The following is a 19,735-nucleotide window of genomic DNA, read 5'->3' on the forward strand; positions in this document are numbered from 1 at the left end:
GCAAGAAAAGAAAATAAACTAGCATGGATAGTACAATGAAAAAGTATGAGCACCGACAACTAGAATGAGTGTGTGAACATGAATGTAATGTCGGTGAGAAATACGTACTCCCCCAAGCTTAGGCTTTTGGCCTAAGTTGGTCTATGCCCATGGATGGCCTGGCGGATATCCGAAGTTGTAACTAGGGTCATACTGAGATGCAGCCGCTACTGCCTCACGAGCTGCAGCTTGGAGGCGAGCTGCTTCCGCCCTCCTCTCGTACTCGTTTGCCTCCTCCCTGGTTATGACATATCTCCCCTTTGCCTGAAAGTCAAAGAAAGTAGGAGCAGGGAGAGCAATATGGACAGCGCGAAGTCTGCCAAAGATTAGTCGGTACTGGAGAGGTTGTTCATTCCTCTCAATAAACTGATGGCGAACCATAGCATTAAAATCTAGATAAGCAGGAGGCAACTCCATATCATTTTCACGAATGGGTACCTCGAGAAAATTAGCTAAACGGGTCACATAAATTCCACCAAACAAATCTCCGCTAATACTGTTATGATGCAACCTTCGTGCAACAATAGCTCCCAAGTTATATTGTTTATCTCCTAATACGGCAATCTTGAGAACACTAAGACCAGCAACACACATGTGACATGCCTCGTCCTTACCGTTAATGCATCTACCTATAAAGAGAGCAAAATAATGTATGGCAGGAAAATGAATGCTCCCTATGGTAGCTTGCGTGATTTCCCTAGATTCCCCCATAGTTATACTAGCAAGGAAGTCTTTATATTCATATTTGCAAGGTTCACTAGCACTACCACACTGCGGGAGTTTACAAGCAGTATTAAAATCCTCTAAATCCATGGTATAAGATTTATCATAAAGATCAAACAAGACCATGTGAGAATTGCGTCATGATGTAAATTTAAACCTTCTCACAAAGGAGTCAGTTAGGTAGTAATGTTGGGGGCACTTATCTGACACGAAGCCCTCGAGTCCAGCATTACGCACATACGCGTCAAATTCCTCCTTAATTCCTGCTTGGACCATGAAATTTTCTGACGGCCATTCACAAGGCCGCACTTGAGCTTCTCTTGGTAGTTCATGGTCCGACTCACGTATTGCGGGCCTGGGTCCTTGCTTCCTTGAAGAACCACCTTGGTACATTTTCCTAAACATATTTCTTCCTCTGAAAAATTTCTGAAATTTTTAGTAACACAAAACAAAAGTGAACCAAACTCAACAAAATTGATAGCAACTACTCCCACAAGTGCCTAGAGACTATATCATGCATTAGAACTACTTGGGACCAAATAAATTTTAAAATTCAAGCTCAAGAACAGGGTCACCTAAGCAGCAAAAATTTGCAATGAATAAAGCACTAGAACAAAAACTAATTGGACCATTGGAGGAGTCACATACCGAAGAACAATCCCCCATAGCAGTTTTGTGAATGGAGCTTTGAGCAAGGAGATCGAAAATCGCAGCAAAACGAGCTAGAACACGAGTTTGAGTTGTGTGGTGATTTTTTCTGTAGGAAGACGAAGTGTGTGGGTGCTGGAATAAGTGGAGGGGGCCACGTGGGGCCCACGAGGCAGGGGGCGCGCCCAGGGGGTGGGCGCGCCCTGGACCCTCGTGGCCAGGTGGTGGCTCCCCCTGATGTGTTTTCAGTGCCAGATATTCTTAAATATTCTACAAAAAATCATATTTCAATTTTAGGGCATTTGGAGAACTTTTATTTTTGGGGTAATTTTTATTGCATGGATAATTCAGAAAACAGACAGAAAATACTATTTTTGCTTTATTTAATCTAAATAACAGAAAGTAAAAGGAGGGTACAGAGAGTTGTGCTTTCTAACTTCATCCATCTCATGCTCATCAAAAGGAATCCACTAACAAGGTTGATCAAGTCTTGTTAAATAACTCATTCCGAATTGCATGAAACCGGAGAATTTTCGAATAGCACTAGGTTACCTCAACGGGGATATGCACGTCCCCAATAATAAGAATATCATATTTCTTCTTGACAGTAGGAAGAGGAAATTCAAAACCTCCAATAGTAATCGTTGGAATTTTTCCAATAGAATTGATACTGTGGACTTGAGGTTGTTTCCTCGGAAAGTGTACCGTATGCTCATTACCATTAACATGAAAAGTGACATTGCCTTTGTTGCAATCAATAACAGCCCCTGCAGTATTCAAAAAGGGTCTACCAAGGATAATCGACATACTATCGTCCTCGGGAATATCAAGAATAACAAAGTCCGTTAAAATAGTAACGTTTGCAACCACAACAGGCACATCCTCACAAATACCGACAGGTATAGCAGTTGATTTATCGGCCATTTGCAAAGATATTTCAGTAGGTGTCAACTTATTCAAATCAAGTCTACGATATAAAGAGAGAGGCATAACACTAACACCGGCTCCAAGATCACATAAAGCAGTTTTAACATAGTTTCTTTTAATGGAGCATGGTATAGTTGGTACTCCTGGATCTCCAAGTTCCTTAGGTATTCCACCTTTAAAAGTATAATTATCAAGCATGGTGGAAATTTCAGCTTCCGGTATCTTTCTTTTATTTGTAACAATATCTTTCATATACTTAGCATAAGGATTCATTTTAAGCATATCAGTCAAACGCATACGCAAAAAGATAGGTCTAATCATTTCAGCAAAGCGCTCAAAATCCTCATCATCCTTTTTCTTGGATGGTTTAGGAGGAAAAGGCATGGGTTTCTGAACCCATGGTTCTCTTTCTTTACCGTGCTTCCTAGCAACGAAGTCTCTCTTATCATAACGTTGATTCTTTGATTGTGGGTTATCAAGATCAACAGCAGGTTCAATTTCTACATCATTGTTATTGCTAGGTTGAGCATCAACATGAACATCATCATTAACATTATCACTAGGTTCATGTTCATCACCAGATTGTGTTTCAGCATCAGAAATAGAAATATCATTGGGATTCTCAGGTGTGTCAACAACAGGTTCACTAGAAGCATGCAAAGTCCTATCATTTTTCTTTTTCTTCCTCTTAGAAGGACTAGGTGCATCAACATTAGTTCTCTGAGAATCTTGCTCAATTCTCTTAGGGTGGCCCTCAGGATACAAAGGTTCCTGAGTCATTTTACCCCCTCTAGTCATAACTCTAACAGCATTATCATTTTTCTTATTATTTAATTCATTGAGCAAATCATTTTGAGCTTTAAGCACTTGTTCTACTTGAGTGGTAACCATAGAAGCATGTTTACTAATGAGTTTAAGTTCACCTTTAACTCTAGACATATAATCACTCAAGTGTTAAATCATATAAGCATCACGTTTCAATTGTCTACCAACATAAGCATTGAAGTTTTCTTGTTTAACAATAAAGTCATCAAACTCATCCAAGCATTGGCTAGCAAACTTAGTAGACGGGATTTCAGCTTCATCATATCTATAGAGAGAATTTACCTTTACTACCTGTGTCGGGTTATCAAGACCATGTATTTCTTCAATAGGTGGTTAATTCTTAACATCTTCAGCTTTAATACCTTTTTCTTTCATAGATTTCTTTGCCTCTTGCATATCTTCAGGACTGAGAAATAGAATACCCCTTTTCTTCGGAGTTGGCTTAGGAGTTGGTTCAGGAAGTGTCCAATTATTTTCATTAGTCAACATATTATTCAATAGCAATTCAGCTTGATCAACTGTTCTTTCCCTGAAAACACAACCAGCACAACTATCCAGGTGGTCTCTGGAAGCATCGGTTAGTCCATTATAAAAGATATCAAGTATTTCATTTTTCTTTAGAGGATGATCAGGCAAAGCATTAAGTAATTGGAGAAGCCTCCCCCAAGCTTGTGGGAGACTCTCTTCTTCAATTTGCACAAAATTATATATTTCCCTTAAGGCAGCTTGTTTCTTATGAGCGGGGAAATATTTAGCAGAGAAGTAATAAATCATATCCTGGGGACTACGCACACAACCAGGATCAAGAGAATTAAACCATGTTTTAGCATCACCCTTTAATGAGAACGGAAATAATTTAAGGATATAGTAGTAGCGAGTTTTCTCATCATTAGTGAATGGGGTGACTATATCATTTAATTTAGTAAGATGTGCCACAACAGTCTCAGATTCATAGCCATAAAAAGGATCAGATTCAACCAAAGTAATTATCTCAGGATCGACAGAGAAATCATAATCCTTATCAGTAATACAGATAGGTGAAGTAGCAAAAGCAGGGTCATATTTCATTCTAGCATTCAAAGACTTTTCTTTCAGCTTAGCTAATAATTTCTTAAGATCATTTCTATCATTGCAAGTAAGAAAGTCTCTAGCAGTTTCTTCATCCATAACATAACCCTCAGGCACAACAGGCAATTCATATCTAGGGGGAGAATCTTCATCATCACTTTCATCAATATTATCAGTTTCAATAATTTCATTCTCTCTAGCCCTAGCAAGTTGTTCATCAAGAAATTCACCTAGTGGCACAGTATTATCAAGCATAGAAGTAGTTTTATCATAAGTATCATGCATAGCAGAAGTGGCATCATCAATAACATGCGACATATCAGAATTAATAGCAGAAGCAGGTTTAGGTGTCGCAAGTTTACTCAAAATGGAAGGCGAATCAAGTGCAGAGCTAGATGGCAGTTCCTTACCTCCCCTCGTAGTTGAGGGATAAATCTTGGTTTTCTCGTCTTTCAAGTTCCTCATAGTGACCAGCAGATATAAATCCCAAGTGACTCAAAGAATAGAGCTATGCTCCCCGGCAACGGCGCCAGAAAATAGTCTTGATAACCCACAAGTATAGGGGATCGCAACAGTTTTCGAGGGTAGAGTATTCAACCCAAATTTATTGATTCGACACAAGGGGAGCCAAAGAATATTCTCAAGTATTAGCAGTTGAGTTGTCAATTCAACCACACCTGGATAACTTAATATCTGCAGCAAAGTATTTAGTAGCAAAGTAGTATGGAAGTAACGGTAACAGTGGCAAAAGTAACAGTAGCAGTTTTGTAGTAATTGTAACAGTGGCAACGGTAAAGTAACTAAGCAAAGATCAATATGTGAAAAGCTCGTAGGCATTGGATCAGTGATGGATAATTATGTCGGATGCGATTCTTCATGCAACAGTTATAACATAGGGTGACACAGAACTAGCTCCAGTTCATCAATGTAATGTAGGCATGTATTCCGAATATAGTCATACGTGCTTATGGAAAAGAACTTGCATGACATCTTTTGTCCTACCCTCCCGTGGCAGCGGGGTCCTATTGGAAACTAAGGGATATTAAGGCCTCCTTTTAATAGAGTACCGGACCAAAGCATTAACACTTAGTGAATACATGAACTCCTCAAACTACGGTCATCACCGGGAGTGGTCCCGATTATTGTCACTTCGGGGTTACCGGATCATAACACATAGTAGGTGACTAATGACTTGCAAGATAGGATCAAGAACTCACATATATTCATGAAAACATAATAGGTTCAGATCTGAATCATGGCACTCGGGCCCTAGTGACAAGCATTAAGCATAGCAAAGTCATAGCAACATCAATCTCAGAACATAGTGGATACTAGGGATCAAACCCTAACAAAACTAACTCGATTACATGATAAATCTCATCCAACCCATCACTGTCCAGCAAGCCTACGATGGAATTACTCACGCACGGCCGTAAGCATCATGAAATTGGTGATGGAGGAAGGTTGATGATGACGACGGCGACGGATTCCCCTCTCCGGAGCCCCGAACGGACTCCAGATCAGCCCTCCCGAGAGAGATTAGGGCTTGGCGGCGGCTCCGTATCGTAAAATGAGATGAATCCTTCTCTCTGATTTTTTTTCCTCCCGAACGTGAATATATAGAGTTGGAGTTGAGGTCGGCGGAGCACCAGGGGGCCCACGAGGCAGGGGGCAGGCGCGCCCTCCACCCTCGTGGACAGGGTGTGGGCCCCCTGGTCTTGATTCTTTCGCCAGTATTTTTTATAAATTCCAAAAATATTCTCCGTGAAGTTTCAGGTCATTCCGAGAAATTTTATTTCTGCACAAAAATAACACCATGGCAATTCTGCTGAAAACAGCGTCAGTCCGGGTTAGTTCCATTCAAATCATGCAAGATAGAGTCCAAAACAAGGGCAAAAGTGTTTGGAAAAGTAGATACGATGGAGATGTATCAATGATGCATTACGGAACGAGTAAAGAGACTTGCCGGTAGAGAGATTGAACTAGGTATGATGATACCGACGATCCAATCTCGGGCAAGTAACATACCGATGACAAAGGGAATAACGTATGTTGTTATTTTTTGATATGTTCCTAGAGAAAACTAAGTTGAAAGATGATAGTAGCAATATGCGGACTGGGTCCGTGATATGAGGATTATCCTCATTGTTGCACAGAAAAATTATGTCCTTGATGCACCGCTAGGTGACAGACCTATTTGCAGGAGCAGATGTAGACGTTATGAACGTTTTGACAAGCTCAATATGATGACTACTTGATAGTTTAGTGCACCATGATTTACGGCTTAGAACCGGGACTTCAAAAACGTTTTCAATACCACGGAGCATATGAGATATTCCAAGAGCTGGAATTGGTATTTCAGACTCATGCCCGAGTCGAGAGGTATGAGACCTCTGACAAGTACTTTGCCTACAAGATGGAGGAGAATAGCTCAACTAGTGAGCATGTGATCAGAATTTCTGAGTACTACAAATCGCTTGAATCAAGTGGGAGTTAATCTTCCAGATAAGATAGTGATTGACAGAGTTCTCTAGTCACTATCACCAATTTACTGGAACTTCGTGATGAACTATAATATGCAAGGGATAACAAAACCAATTCCCGAGCTCTTCGTGACGCTGAAATCGACGAAGGTAGAAATCAAGAAAGAGCATCAATTGTTGATGGTTAACAAGACCACTAGTTTCAAGTAGAAGGGCAATAAAAAGAAAGGGAACTTCAAGAAGAATGGCAAGCAAGTTGCCACTCCCATGAAGAATCCCAAAGCTAGACCTAAGCCTAAAACCGAGTGCTTCTACTGCAAAGGAAATGGTCACTGGAAGCAGAACTACCCCAAATACTTGGCGGATAAGAAGGATGGCAAAGTGAACAAAGGTATATTTGATATACAGATTATTGATGTGTACCTTACTAGTGTTCGTAGTAGCCCCTGGGTATTTGATACTGGTTCAGTTGCTATGATTAGTAACTCGAAACGGGAGTTGCAGAATGAACAGAGACTAGTTAAGGATGAAGTGGCGATGTGTGTTGGAAGTGGTTCCAAGATTGATATGATCATCATCGCACACTCCCTATACTTTCGGGATTAGTGTTGAACCTAAATAAATGTTATTTGGTGTTTGTGTTGAGCATGAATATGATTTGATCATGTTTATTGCAATACAATTATTCATTTAAGTCAGAGAATAATTGTTGTTCTGTTTACATGAATAAAACCTTCTATGGTCATACACCCAATATAAATGGTTTATTGAATCTCGATCGTAGTTATACACATATTCATAATATTGATAACAAAAGATGCAAAGTTGATAATGATAGTGCAACATATTTGTGGCACTGCCGTTTATGTCATATTAGTGTAAAGCGCATGAAGAAACTCCATGCAGATGGACTTTTGGAATCACTTGATTATGAATCATTTGATGCTTGCGAACCATGCCTCATGGGCAAGATGACTAAGACTCCGTTCTCCGGAACAATGGAACGAGCTAATGACTTATTGGAAATAATACATACCGATGTATGCGGTCCGATGAGTGTTGAGGCTCGCGGCGGGTATCGTTATTTTCTAACCTTCACAGATGATTTGAGCAGATATGGGTATATCTACTTAATGAAACACAAATCTGAAACGTTTGAAAAGTTCAAAGAATTTCAGAGTGAAGTGGAGAATCATCGTAACAAGAAAATAAAGTTTCTACGATCTGATCGCGGAGGCGAATATTTGAGTTACGAGTTTGGCCTTCATTTAAAACAATGTGGAATAGTTTCACAACTCACGCCACCTGGAACACTACAGTGTAATGGTGTGTCCGAACGTCGTAACCGTACTTTATTAGATATGGTGCGATCTATGATGTCTCTTACCGATTTACCACTATTGTTTTGGGGTTATGCATTAGAGACAGCTGCATTCACTTTAAATAGGGCACCGTCTAAATCCGTCGAGACGACACCGTATGAACTGTGGTTTGGCAAGAAACCTAAGCTATCATTTCTTAAATTTTGGGGATGCGATGCTTATGTGAAAAAGTTTCAGCCTGATAAGCTCAAACCCAAATCGGAGAAGTGCGTCTTCATACCCAAAAGAGACTGTTGGGTACACCTTCTATCACAGATCTGAAGGCAAGATCTTTGTTGCTAAGAATGGATCCTTTCTAGAGAAGGAGTTTCTCTCGAAAGAAGTGAGTGGGAGGAAAGTAGAACTTGATGAGGTAATTGTACCTTCTCCCAAATTGGAAAGTAGTTCATTACAGAAATCAGTTCCCGTGATTCCTACACCAATCAGCGAGGAAGCTAATGATGATGATCATGAAACTTCAGAACAAGTTACTACCGAACCTCGTAGGTCAACCAGAGTACGATCCGCACCAGAGTGGTACAGTAATCATGTTCTGGAAGTCATGTTACTATACCATGATGAACCTACGAACTATGAGGAAGCGATGATGGGCCCAGATTCCGCGAAATGGCTTGAGGCCATGAAATATGAGATGGGATCCATGTATGAGAACAAAGTATGGACTTTGGTTGACTTGCCCAATGATCGGCAAGCCATCGAGAATAAATGGATCTTCAAGAAGAAGACTGACGCTGACGGTAATGTTACTGTCTACAAAGCTCGACTTGTTGCAAAAGGTTTTCGACAAGTTCAAGGATTTGAGTACGATGAGACCTTCTCACCCATAGCGATGCTTAATTCTGTCCGAATCATGTTAGCAATTGCCGCATTTTATGATTATGAAATCTAGCAAATGGTTGTCAAAAATGCATTCCTTAATGGATATCTTAAAGAAGAGTTGTATATGATGCAACCAGAAGGTTTTGTCAATCCTAAAAGTGCTGGCAAAGTGTGCAAGCTCCTGCGATCCATTTATAGACTGGTGCAAGCCTCTCGGAATTGGAATATACGCTTTGATGAGTTGATCAAAGCACATAGTTTTATACAGACTTGCGGTGAAGCCTGTATTTAGAAGAAAGTGAGTGGGAGCACTACAGCCTTTCTGATAAGTATATGTGAATGACATATTGTTGATCAGAAATGATGTAGAATTTTCTGGAAAGCATAAAGGAGTGTTTGAAAGGAGTTTTTCAAAGAAAGACCTCAGTGAAGCTGCTTACGTATTGAGCATCAAGATCTATAGAGATAGATCAAGACGCTTGATAAGACTTTTGATGAGTACATACCTTGATAAGATTTTGAAAGAGTTCAAAATGGATCAGTCAAAGAAGGAGTTCTTGCCTGAGTTGTAAGGTATGAAGTTGAGTAAGACTCAGAACCCGACCACGGCAGAAGATAGAGAGAGAATGAAAGTCATTCCCTATGCCTCAGCCATAGGTTCTATAAAGTATGCCATGCTGTGTAACAAACCTGTTGTGTACTTTGCCATGGGTTTGGCAAGGGGGTACAATAGTGATCCAGGAGTGGATCACTGGAAAGCGGTCAAAGTTATCCCTAGTTACCTAAGAGGACTAAGGAAATATTTCTCGATTATGGAGGTGATAAAGAGTTCGTCGTAAAGAGTTACGTCAATGCAAGTTTTTACACCGATCCAGATGACTCTGAGTCTCAATCTGGATACATATTGAAAGTGGGAGCAATTAGCCAGATTAGCTCCATGCAGAGCATTGTAGACATAGAAAATTTGCAAAATACATATGGCTCTGAATGTGGCAGGCCCATTGACTAAACTTCTCTCACAAGCAAAACATGATCACACCTTAGTACTCTTTGGGTGTTAATCACATAGCGATGTGAACTAGATTACTGACTCTAGTAAACCCTTTGGGTGTTGGTCACATGGCGATGTGAACTATGGGTGTTAATCACATGGTGATGTGAACTATTGGTGTTAAATCACATGATGATGTGAACTAGATTATTGACTCTAGTGCAAGTGGGAGACTCAAGGAAAAAATACCTAGAGGCAATAATAAAGTTGTTATTTATATTTCCTTATATCATGATAAATGTTTATTATTCATGCTAGAATTGTATTAACCGGAAACTTAATACATGTGTGAATACATAGACAAAACAGAGTGTCCCTACTATGCCTCTACTTGACTAGATCGTTGATCAAAGATGGTTATGTTTCCTGACCATAGACATGTGTTGTCATTTTATGAACGGGATCACATCATTAGAGAATGATGTGATGGAGAAGACCCATCCGTTAGATTAGCATAATGATCATTTAGTTTTATTGATATTGCTTTGTTCATGACTTATACATGTTCCTCTGACTATGAGATTATGCAACTCCCGAATACCGGAGGAACACTGTGTGTGCTATCAAACATCACAACGTAAATGGGTGATTATAAAGATGCTCTACAGGTGTCTCCGAAGGTGTTTGTTGGGTTGGCATAAATCAAGATTAGGATTTGTCACTCCGTGTATCGGAGAGGTATCTTTGGGCCCTCTTGGTAATGCACATCACTATAAGCCTTGCAAGCAGTGTGACTAATGAGTTGGTTATGGGATAATGCATTACGGAACGAGTAAAGAGACTTGCCGGTAACGAGATTGAACTAGGTATGATGATACCGACGATCGAATCTCGGGAAAGTAACATATCAATGACAAAGCGAATAACGTATGTTGTTATTGCGGTTTGACCGATAAAGATCTTCGTAGAATATGTAGGAACCAATATGAGCATCCAGGTTCCGCTATTGGTTAGTGGCCGGAGATGTGTCTCGGTCATGTCTACATAGTTCTCGAACCCGTAGGGTCCGCACGCTTAACGTTCGATGACGATTTGTATTATATGAGTTATGTGTTTTGGTGACCGAAGGTTGTTCGGAGTCCCGGATGAGATCACGGACATGACAAGGAGTCTCAAAATGGTCGAGAGGTAAAGGTTGATATATTGTAAGGTAGTATTTGGACACCGGAAGGGTTCCGGAGTGTATCGGGTACATACCGGAGTACCGGAGGGGTTACCGGAACCCCCCGGGGAAAGTTAATGGGCCTGTTGGGCCATAGTGGAGGAGAGAAGGCAGGGCACAGGAGGTGGCGCGCGCCCCCTTGCCCCAATCCGAATTGGACAAGGGGAGGGGGCGCGCCCCCCCTCTTTCCTTCTCCCTCTCTCCCTTCCCCTTTCGCCTCTCCGTTAGATGGAAGGAGGGGGGGTTGAACCCTACTAGGAACGGAGTCCTAGTAGGACTCCCCCCTCATGGCGTGCCCCCCCTTGGACCGGCCTCCTCCTCCCCCTCCTTTATATACGTGGGCAGGGGGCACCCCAAAGACACACAATGTTTCTTAGCCGTGTGCGGTGCCCCCCTCCACAGTTTACCACCTCGGTCATATTGTCGTAGTGCTTAGGCGAAGCCCTGCGCGGATCACATCACCAACACCGTCGCCACGCCGTCGTGCTGACGGAATTCTCCCTCGACCCTCTACTGGATCAAGAGCTCGAGGGACGTCATCGTGCTGAATGTGTGCTGAACACGGAGGTGCCGTACGTTCGGTACTTGGATCGGTTGGATCGTGAAGACGTTCGACTACATCAACCGCGTTACTAAACGCTTTCGCTTTCGGTCTACGAGGGTACGTGGACACACTCTTCCCTCTCGTTGCCATGCATCTCCTAGATAGATCTTGCGTGATCATAGTAAAATTTTGAATTACTACGTTCCCCAACATTTTGTCTATAAAAGGAGGCCCATGGCTACCTTGGCACGGGTCGACACCCTGCACACGCTTACACAGTAGTTACACCTTCTCACGTTTTGAGGCAAGCGGGGCTTGTAACTTGAGCCCCAAGTCAAACCACCCAAGCATAGGAGTAGGGTTTTACGCCTCCACGCCGGTCCGAACGTGAGAAATCCTCGCGCGGGTGTATTGTTGGATTCGCTCTCTGTGCTCGTCGATCACCCCAGCCAAACTGCAAGGGCAGCTCGCCGGTCCTATAGATCGTCGTACTCCGACAGGATACAAAGCTATACCTAGGGGTGAGGTGAGCCAAACATGGTGCCCACTATCCAGAGAAGTAGCAGCTTTTACAAGATTATGTGCTTCTATATTGCATGCTCGATATTCATGACCAATGGACACCTCCTGGAACAACATCTTCTTCGACAGAATCTTCTTGATGCTCACACCATAGCTGCATGGGTTATCCTCCTTAATGTTGCATATCACTCGTAGACAATCCGTAGCAAGTTGTAGCCGGGAGAGGTCTAGATCAAGAGCTAGATACATTGCCTCACTTCAAGCAATGGCTTCAAGTGTCACACCATGTGTAAGACCTTCCAAAATGCTTACTACAAGCAATGGCTTCAAGTGTTGCTGGATGTGTAAGACCTTCAAATAGGCTTAGTACAAGCAATGACTACAAGCAATGGCCTCAAGAGCTAGAGACATTAACGATGCACCCAAGTATGTTCCACTCGCATCAGGCAAATTGCACTGACAGCTCCCTTTCGTTCTCCTCGGTCTATACCTTCATCAACATATATTTTGGCACTTCCAATGGCAGGAGCTTGCCAACCACCACGAGCAGGCCTACGAGCTTGCCAACCACCACTACATTTTTTTGAATTGGCGAACATTTTTTGTTTTGATAAACATTTTTTTGCAATGCATGAACACTTTTCAGATTCATGGACATTTTCCGAATCAGTGCACACTTTTGAATCGACGAACTTTTCTTGAAATTTGGGAACATTTGTTGAAATTCGTGAACATTATTAAAAATTTAAGAACATTTTTTGAATTCATGAAAATTATTAAAAAAATCATGAACATTTTCTAAATTCACGAACATTTGTTCAAAACATGAACATTTTTTTAAAATCATGAACATTTTTTTATTCCGCGAACTTTTTTTTTTCAAACTCTTGAACATCTTTTGAATCTGCAAACATTTTGTGAATCCACTAACATTTTATGATTTCCCGAACATCGTTAAAAATCATGAACATTTTTTGAATTCACAAACATTCATTTGAAAATTCGCATTTTAAATTTTTTTTTGGAACTTTCTTATGACCCTAAAATATTTGGATGAAGAAAAAACGAAAAGAGCAAAGAAAAAGAAATGAAAAAAACGCATACAGGCCTTGATTCCCCGCGAGTCTAGCCGGGTTCACAAGAGCAGAAGTTTCTCAAAAAAGAAAAACAAGCACAGAAGAAAATGAATAAATGATGCACAAGAGGAAGAGACCTTTTCTCTAAAAAACGATGCAAGGGGAAAGTGGATAGCAGCTGGCTGCTTCGTGTGTTTCTCCTCAAGATTTTTCAGATTTTGGCCCCGTCAAACTCGAGGAATTCTCGCTCATATAGGTTACCATCATGCCAGCTCTCCACAGTAAACACAGCCGGCCGGGCAAAGATGCAACAATGTATAACACCTAAAGAACCAAACAATTCCCTAGGAAAATGTATATACAAGAATTTACAGCACAGCTGAAGATCATGCCACGCGCATCATCTCACAACACAACAACTATACACACTCCCATTACCTAAAGGGAAAAAAAAAAAGTACTACCACCACACAAAATTACAGAAGCTCCTAGTAGACTTGAAACAGGAGAGGCACAGACAAAAACGGCGTGCGATACCTACTTATATACTGACGAAAAAGAAGCAAAAGACGACGGCATTATCTACACTTCGAGGCGTGTGATTTCGAAGGAGACCGACGGACCTGACGCCGACGACCCGAACGACCCTTCCCGCTCCACCGCGTACGCCACCAGTAGCTTCACCACATGCCTGTATCGCCTGCGGTACGTCGGGAACTTGGACATGCTCCTCACTATCCCCACCATCCTGCCAGCAGATCAACAGCAGCGTCAGAAAAAAGAGAACGACAACGAACTGAAATTCTACAACAGAAACAAGCAGTTGCAGGAGACAGCGCACCTTCTACTGATCGCCTGGATCTGCGCGGTCCTCACGGGATCTCGGGGGGTCTCGGCGCCATTATCCCACGCATCCGCAGTGGCAGCAGCAGAACTGCCACCGACGAAAAGGGTCGACTTCTCCAGGAACCTCACCTCCTGCTCGGTCATCTTGAGCACCTGTATCTGGTCCTTGAGCACCAGCACGGGGTGGAAGAACCAGTCCAGCAGCAGGTCCTGCGGCCGGTTCTGCTGGTCGACCTCCACGCCGTTGCCGAGCAGCAGCCCCGCGGAGCCGGCCTTGATCGACTGCAGGACGGTGCACAGCATGTCATAGGAAGGCAACCCCAGGTTTATCGTCTCATTGCCACCGTCTTTTGTTCTCAGCCACTCGGTCAGGTCCACGCTGGTTATGACATTCAGGTTCAGTAGGTCCCTGCCCCTCTGCTCGCATGACTTCATAACGTTTTCCCATATCTGCAGATCAAGGAGAATGAATGATTAGGGATTCAGGCAGGACTTGGCATTCAAAATGAAACACCATGTGCACTGCGGTGTAGAAATTTTTTTGGTGGCACCTTTTATTTGTTCTAAAATATATACATAGTGCAAAATCTGGTAATGTTGGAATTTTTGTACAGACTCATCTATGATCTACTCCCTCCGTAAAGAAATATAAGAGCAAACGCTCTTATATTTCTTTACGGAGGGAGTAGTATCTATTATATTTTCAAATAACGCTAAAAGAAGCTTCCAGTTTGCTCTGAGAATATAGAAATTCCAACATTGATCGGAGAGGAAGGTGTAAAAGAACAATACTACGTATTTGGGTTGGTACGGTTTTTTTTTGGAAAAGGAGGCTTGCACCCGGCCTCTGCATCTGAACGATGCATGCAGCCATATTATTAAAAGTCTCGAAGTAGCACAAAGTCTTAGATTCATTACAGCTCGCAAGCGGAGCAAAGAAAATATAAAAAAAAACTCAATACCACAACCGGTATGTATAATAGGACAAGATCCCTATTTAGGTTGGTACTCCCTCCGTAAACTAATATAAGAGCGTTTAGATTACTACTTTAGTGATCTAAACGCTCTTATAGTAGTTTACAGAGGGAGTACATATTAGACAAAAACTGCAATAGATATGCTTATGTTAGCGTTATACCTTTTTTGGGGGAAAGGGGGCTGCCAAGCTTTCATATCCTTTAATCAAAGTCTATATTCTAGTTGTGGCCACTGCCGTGGTCAGTAGCTACCATACAATCTTGTAAGTTCAATAGGCCAGCATTGCTTCTTTTGAATAATAGATTCAGCAGTTATGCTGTTCAACTATTCCTTATGTTATGCCAGCCTTGCTTACAACACTTCCTCAATTACAACTAGCTCGCCTAATCTAAGAAACCATGGACCCGGTCCAACAACTAGCAGATGCTTAGCAATCCCTTGTTTGATGGTACCGTTTCATTAATGGCATTACTATACTTGGGACTAGCTCACCCAATCTATGAGAGCATGGATGCGAGAATAGAAATGTATCGCCATGCATCAAAGAGGAAGCATGGATTGAAAAGTGTATCCATTTCCTTTTCTTTCCGGACATGTGAACAACATTGATGTCACTGAAACAATGAATGCACTTATTGCCAAGTTTTAGTATCTTCCAGAAATTTTGCTCAAAGAGGGAGCTGCATATAGTGAAGTTTCTTGGCGTTTTTGGTGCAATAAGACGGGCGTTGGTTGGTAAGAATTAAACATAGGGGTGACAAACAGACCTGGACCATTTTGACCTCTTGTATCGCCTCTCTGACGGACCTCGCCGGAACCAAAGTGGGAACCAGCATTGCTGGTGCTTCACTGGATGAACTAGGGTGCTCACCTCCCCTGACAGAAACATTTGGCCGGACCGAGAACTCCGCGGAATCGGACAGTTTCCTCTTCCGATAGGAAGGCCTGGTGGAAAACATTTGCACCGTGAGGAATGAATAAAGCAGCACACAACAAAGTACAGTACTAGCTACAAACCCAAAGTTTTCAAAAACAGCAGTGGAGAACACTTTACTTTGGGAGAACAGTGCCTTCGCGAAGGTAAAGCCAGTCGTTGGTGTACTCGTCAAACTCGGCGACCATGGTCACCACGTACGAAGCCCCCCGCCGGAACGACTTCTCCTGCGACGACGAACAAACTTCCACATCAGGCAATCTCTTTCGCGAATAGTATGGAATTGGACACGAAGTGGGAGACGGGCAAGAAATGGCAGTGGCAAAGAAAGAGACCTGGTAGACGATGACCGCTCCGTAGAGACCCACGAAGATGCTGGAGACGACGGCCAGCAGGACGCTCCCGACCACCACTAGGGGCCAGAAAAGGATGGCGAGGCCGGCGATGGGCACGCAGACCGGCTCCAGGAAGGGGCCTTCGCGGCTGATGAGGTCGTGCAGCAGCCTCTGCCAGCCCTTGAAGAGCATGTAGGGGCTCTTGATCAGCGCGATCACCGTGTAGAGCGGTATGTCCACGATCAAACCCAGGAGGCCGACGAGTATGCACGACGGCACGTCCAACAGCCTGCACAAACACCACAACACATTTTCTTTTCAGGGTGATTTTTGGCGTGCACTGCTAGTTCACCATCACTTTCATTGTCCAGCTTCAAGCAACTGTAATTATAATGTGATGTGCAGTGATCATGACCGGAAGATCGACCAACATTTTACAGGCTTTACTATGCTTCATTAAGTCTAAAACGGCATGCTGCCACGGCATGTTTTTCTTGTCAGCTGTCGCACAAGATCACAGTACGGAACAAAACATCCTTGTCACACAAGATCACAAATATATTTATCTAACAAAGATCTTGAATAGCTTTAGACAGGTAATCCAGTGCTAATTTATCATTATATGGTCTAACACGATAACAATGAATACCTTATGGAGAGGGGTTCGCGGTCCTGGGCGCACTCGCGGAGCTCCTTGAGGTAAACGGGGTAGGAGTGGAAGCACATGTCCGCGAAGTCCCTCACCACCGTGCAGCTGCCCTTGATCGTTCCCCACGTCCCGTCCTGCACCCGGCGAGAAACCAAAATCATCCATTGATCTCTCACTCACTTTTCACAGCTAACAGCGGCCGGTCGTCCCTTTTGAACTTACCACAATGCCATGCACGAACTTCTTGGCCTCGCTCTCCTGCCGGAACGCCTCGAAGGTCGAGATCCACGGCGTGAAGAAGCCGTAGCCCAGGGCCACCAGGGCGCTCCCGAAGATGCCCAGCCCAAGCCACAGCCCGAACAGCACCGGCAGCGCGATGGCCACCGCCAGCTTCAGGCCCGCGTTGATGCGGTCCGTCCTGGGTTCAGAATGCAGAGGAACGCAATCAGTATCTCAGGTGGTGGTCGGATCATTTGATTCGCCACTAAAAATTTGGAAAATTGGCAGCAGAATCTGGTCCTCAAAACCACGGCCAAGGCAGAATTAGACCTGAACTGAACATTCAGCACAAGGGATCGGAGGCTCGGAACCAACAAAAATGCTCTGTTTCCAGCCCACGGAAAAACACAAGAACGAAAGAAGAATGGGCTTACTTGATGAGCGAGTAGATGGTCCACCAGACGTGCGCCGGGAAGAGCACGAGTATGACGCCCGCGTTCCCCAGTATCATCAGCGCCGCCGCCACCGGGCCGACCACCATCGCTGCACACCCATTTTCCCAAGAAAGAGCAGAACAATAAGCCACACCGGCAGAAACTCGGGACGGGACCCCATGGCAAAGCAAAGACGCGAGGAAGCAGATACATGCCTTTGATGCCGCCGAGCAAGAAGGCGGCGCAGAAGGAGAAGACCACGTAGGCGACGCGCAGCGAGTCGTGCATCGGCCCCATGGGCTCCGCGTACTTGCCCGCCACCCACGCCTTCACCGTGCCCATCGATCGCCCCCGCCGCGCCGCGGCTCCTTCACGTCCAGGCCGCCAAGACCGGCGAGCCGTGCCGGCAGTCCCCCGCAAGAATCAAGAACAGCTGCAGCTTTCTGCCGCTTTGGCGGGACGGAGAGCACAAAGGGGGGAGAGGACAGAGCAAGATAGATAGAAAAGAAAAGCTCTGGCCCTCGCTTTCGCGGGAATCTGCGACCGGCGCAGGTGGAGCAAAAAACTCAGCTTGCGTGAGAAGCCGTATGGGGAAGAAAAGGCGCTTATAAGGGTTCTTGATCCGCCGGCCGGGCGGGTCAAAATGGCGGCCGCGCTCTCGTTCCCGCTCGCCCGTGAGTTGAGTCGGACGAAATGTTGCGAGGAGAAAGAAAGAAGACGCGAGAGGGAGAGGGAGAGGGGAACTGGGAGAAGTTTCGGGGGTTTTGCCTTTCGGATTTATTTAAATTTTTTGCGGAGGTGTTAACTGCCGGGACGGAAGGAGTTTTGTCCGTTTGTCTGGATAGTTTCGACTGGTGCGCGCCGTGACGTACGTAGTAAGTTGCTAACGGCGTTAGCTTGAAAGGAGGTCAAAGTTGACGGTCAAGGAGACAGTTTAGTGACCGTGGCCGTGTGGTAAGCGCTGAGGTTTGCTTTGATTGCTGCCATTTTTGGTCATCATCCATCTTTTTTCATAAAGGACATCTCATTCTATTGATATTTTTTTTGCGGGCAATCCTATTGATATTTTTTGATACATGGCGATTTTATTATCTCAAATATAGCATCAAACAGATACAAACTATTATGAATAACATTTGGTCTCTGCATGATTAGGATGCATACAACCAAATTTAAAAGTTTGACAAAAATTCATAAATAAAAACCGACAAATCGGCAAAAGTAGAATCCCATAGATCGACAGTATGCCTATGTCAAAGGAGGTGGTGGATTGATCCGAATGCTATGCCGCCACCCGTGTTGGAAAAAAAACCTCTATAGACACCTGCTCCAATCACGTACACACCGCCTTGAACAACGGTTGGTACTCCGATCTTTGTAGCATACACCACGTACGTAGCAAGTGCATATACAAGAAAATAACCATCAGAGGAGAAGCGTTTTTTCATGAAAAAACAAATCATTTCTATATAGTTAAAGCGATCAAATTAAGGCATACGTTCCCATCCTTATTACCATTTTGAACATATTTTGAATACCGTCCAACCAAAAACCAAAAATATTGGCAACACTTGTGGACGGATGCAGATTTGACGCTATTTGGATGACTGGCCATGTATAACGTGCATACTTGCATTGAAAAAAGATGTGTTTGATTGTCTCGTCATGAGTACAAACAACACTTCTTACTCCCTTGCCAGTTGCGTTGTGCAAGGTTGTCTTTGGTTAATACAACTCCCCTACGAAGATACCACATGAAGATTTTCACTTCTAGTGGAATCTTGGACTTCCAAATTTTCTTATTATTACTCACTAGTATCTCAGAATGTGTGAGTGCACGGTATATAGAGCCTACATTGAAAGACCCTGATGTAGTAAATTTTCAGCGAAACACATCCCGGCCTTGTGTCAGGTTAATCGAATCATGTCGGGATAAAAGATTATGCCATTACACAAGTCGGGGGCCAATCAAATCCCGCCTGAACGAAATATTCAGCGGGGATGAACTGAGCACTTGCACAATAGTATTATTCTTATCGCGAACAATGGTGTATAAGGTTGAATATTGTTC

General features: G+C 43.4%; 1 protein-coding gene across 1 annotated transcript; it reads right to left on the reverse strand.

Moving 5' to 3' along the window:
* Nucleotides 1–13,468: 13,468 nt before the first annotated feature.
* LOC123053448 (uncharacterized membrane protein At3g27390) lies at nucleotides 13,469–18,397 on the reverse strand. The gene is made up of 9 exons (XM_044476930.1): nucleotides 17,880–18,397; nucleotides 17,665–17,773; nucleotides 17,234–17,429; nucleotides 17,012–17,145; nucleotides 16,363–16,651; nucleotides 16,148–16,254; nucleotides 15,861–16,038; nucleotides 14,111–14,565; nucleotides 13,469–14,017 (listed from the first exon to the last, which is right to left on the reverse strand). The coding sequence occupies exons 1-9, from the start codon at nucleotides 18,004–18,006 to the stop codon at nucleotides 13,852–13,854; spliced, it is 1,761 nt and encodes a 586-aa protein (XP_044332865.1). The 5' UTR covers nucleotides 18,007–18,397; the 3' UTR covers nucleotides 13,469–13,851.
* Between the last annotated feature and the right edge of the window lie 1,338 nt (nucleotides 18,398–19,735).

The sequence above is a fragment of the Triticum aestivum genome, chromosome 2D, assembly GCF_018294505.1.
Source record: "Triticum aestivum cultivar Chinese Spring chromosome 2D, IWGSC CS RefSeq v2.1, whole genome shotgun sequence".
Classification (NCBI taxonomy): Eukaryota; Viridiplantae; Streptophyta; class Magnoliopsida; order Poales; family Poaceae; genus Triticum; species Triticum aestivum.

Coding starts and splice junctions, on each gene's coding strand:
- LOC123053448 (XM_044476930.1), bottom strand. CDS start 18,006: ATGGGCACGGTGAAGGCGTGGGTGGCGGGCAAGTACGCGGAGCCCATG. Junction 16,039..16,147: donor GAAGGCACTGTTCTCCCAAA/GTAAAGTGTTCT, acceptor GTTTTCCACCAG/GCCTTCCTATCGGAAGAGGA. Junction 14,566..15,860: donor AAGAGGTCAAAATGGTCCAG/GTCTGTTTGTCA, acceptor CTTGATCTGCAG/ATATGGGAAAACGTTATGAA.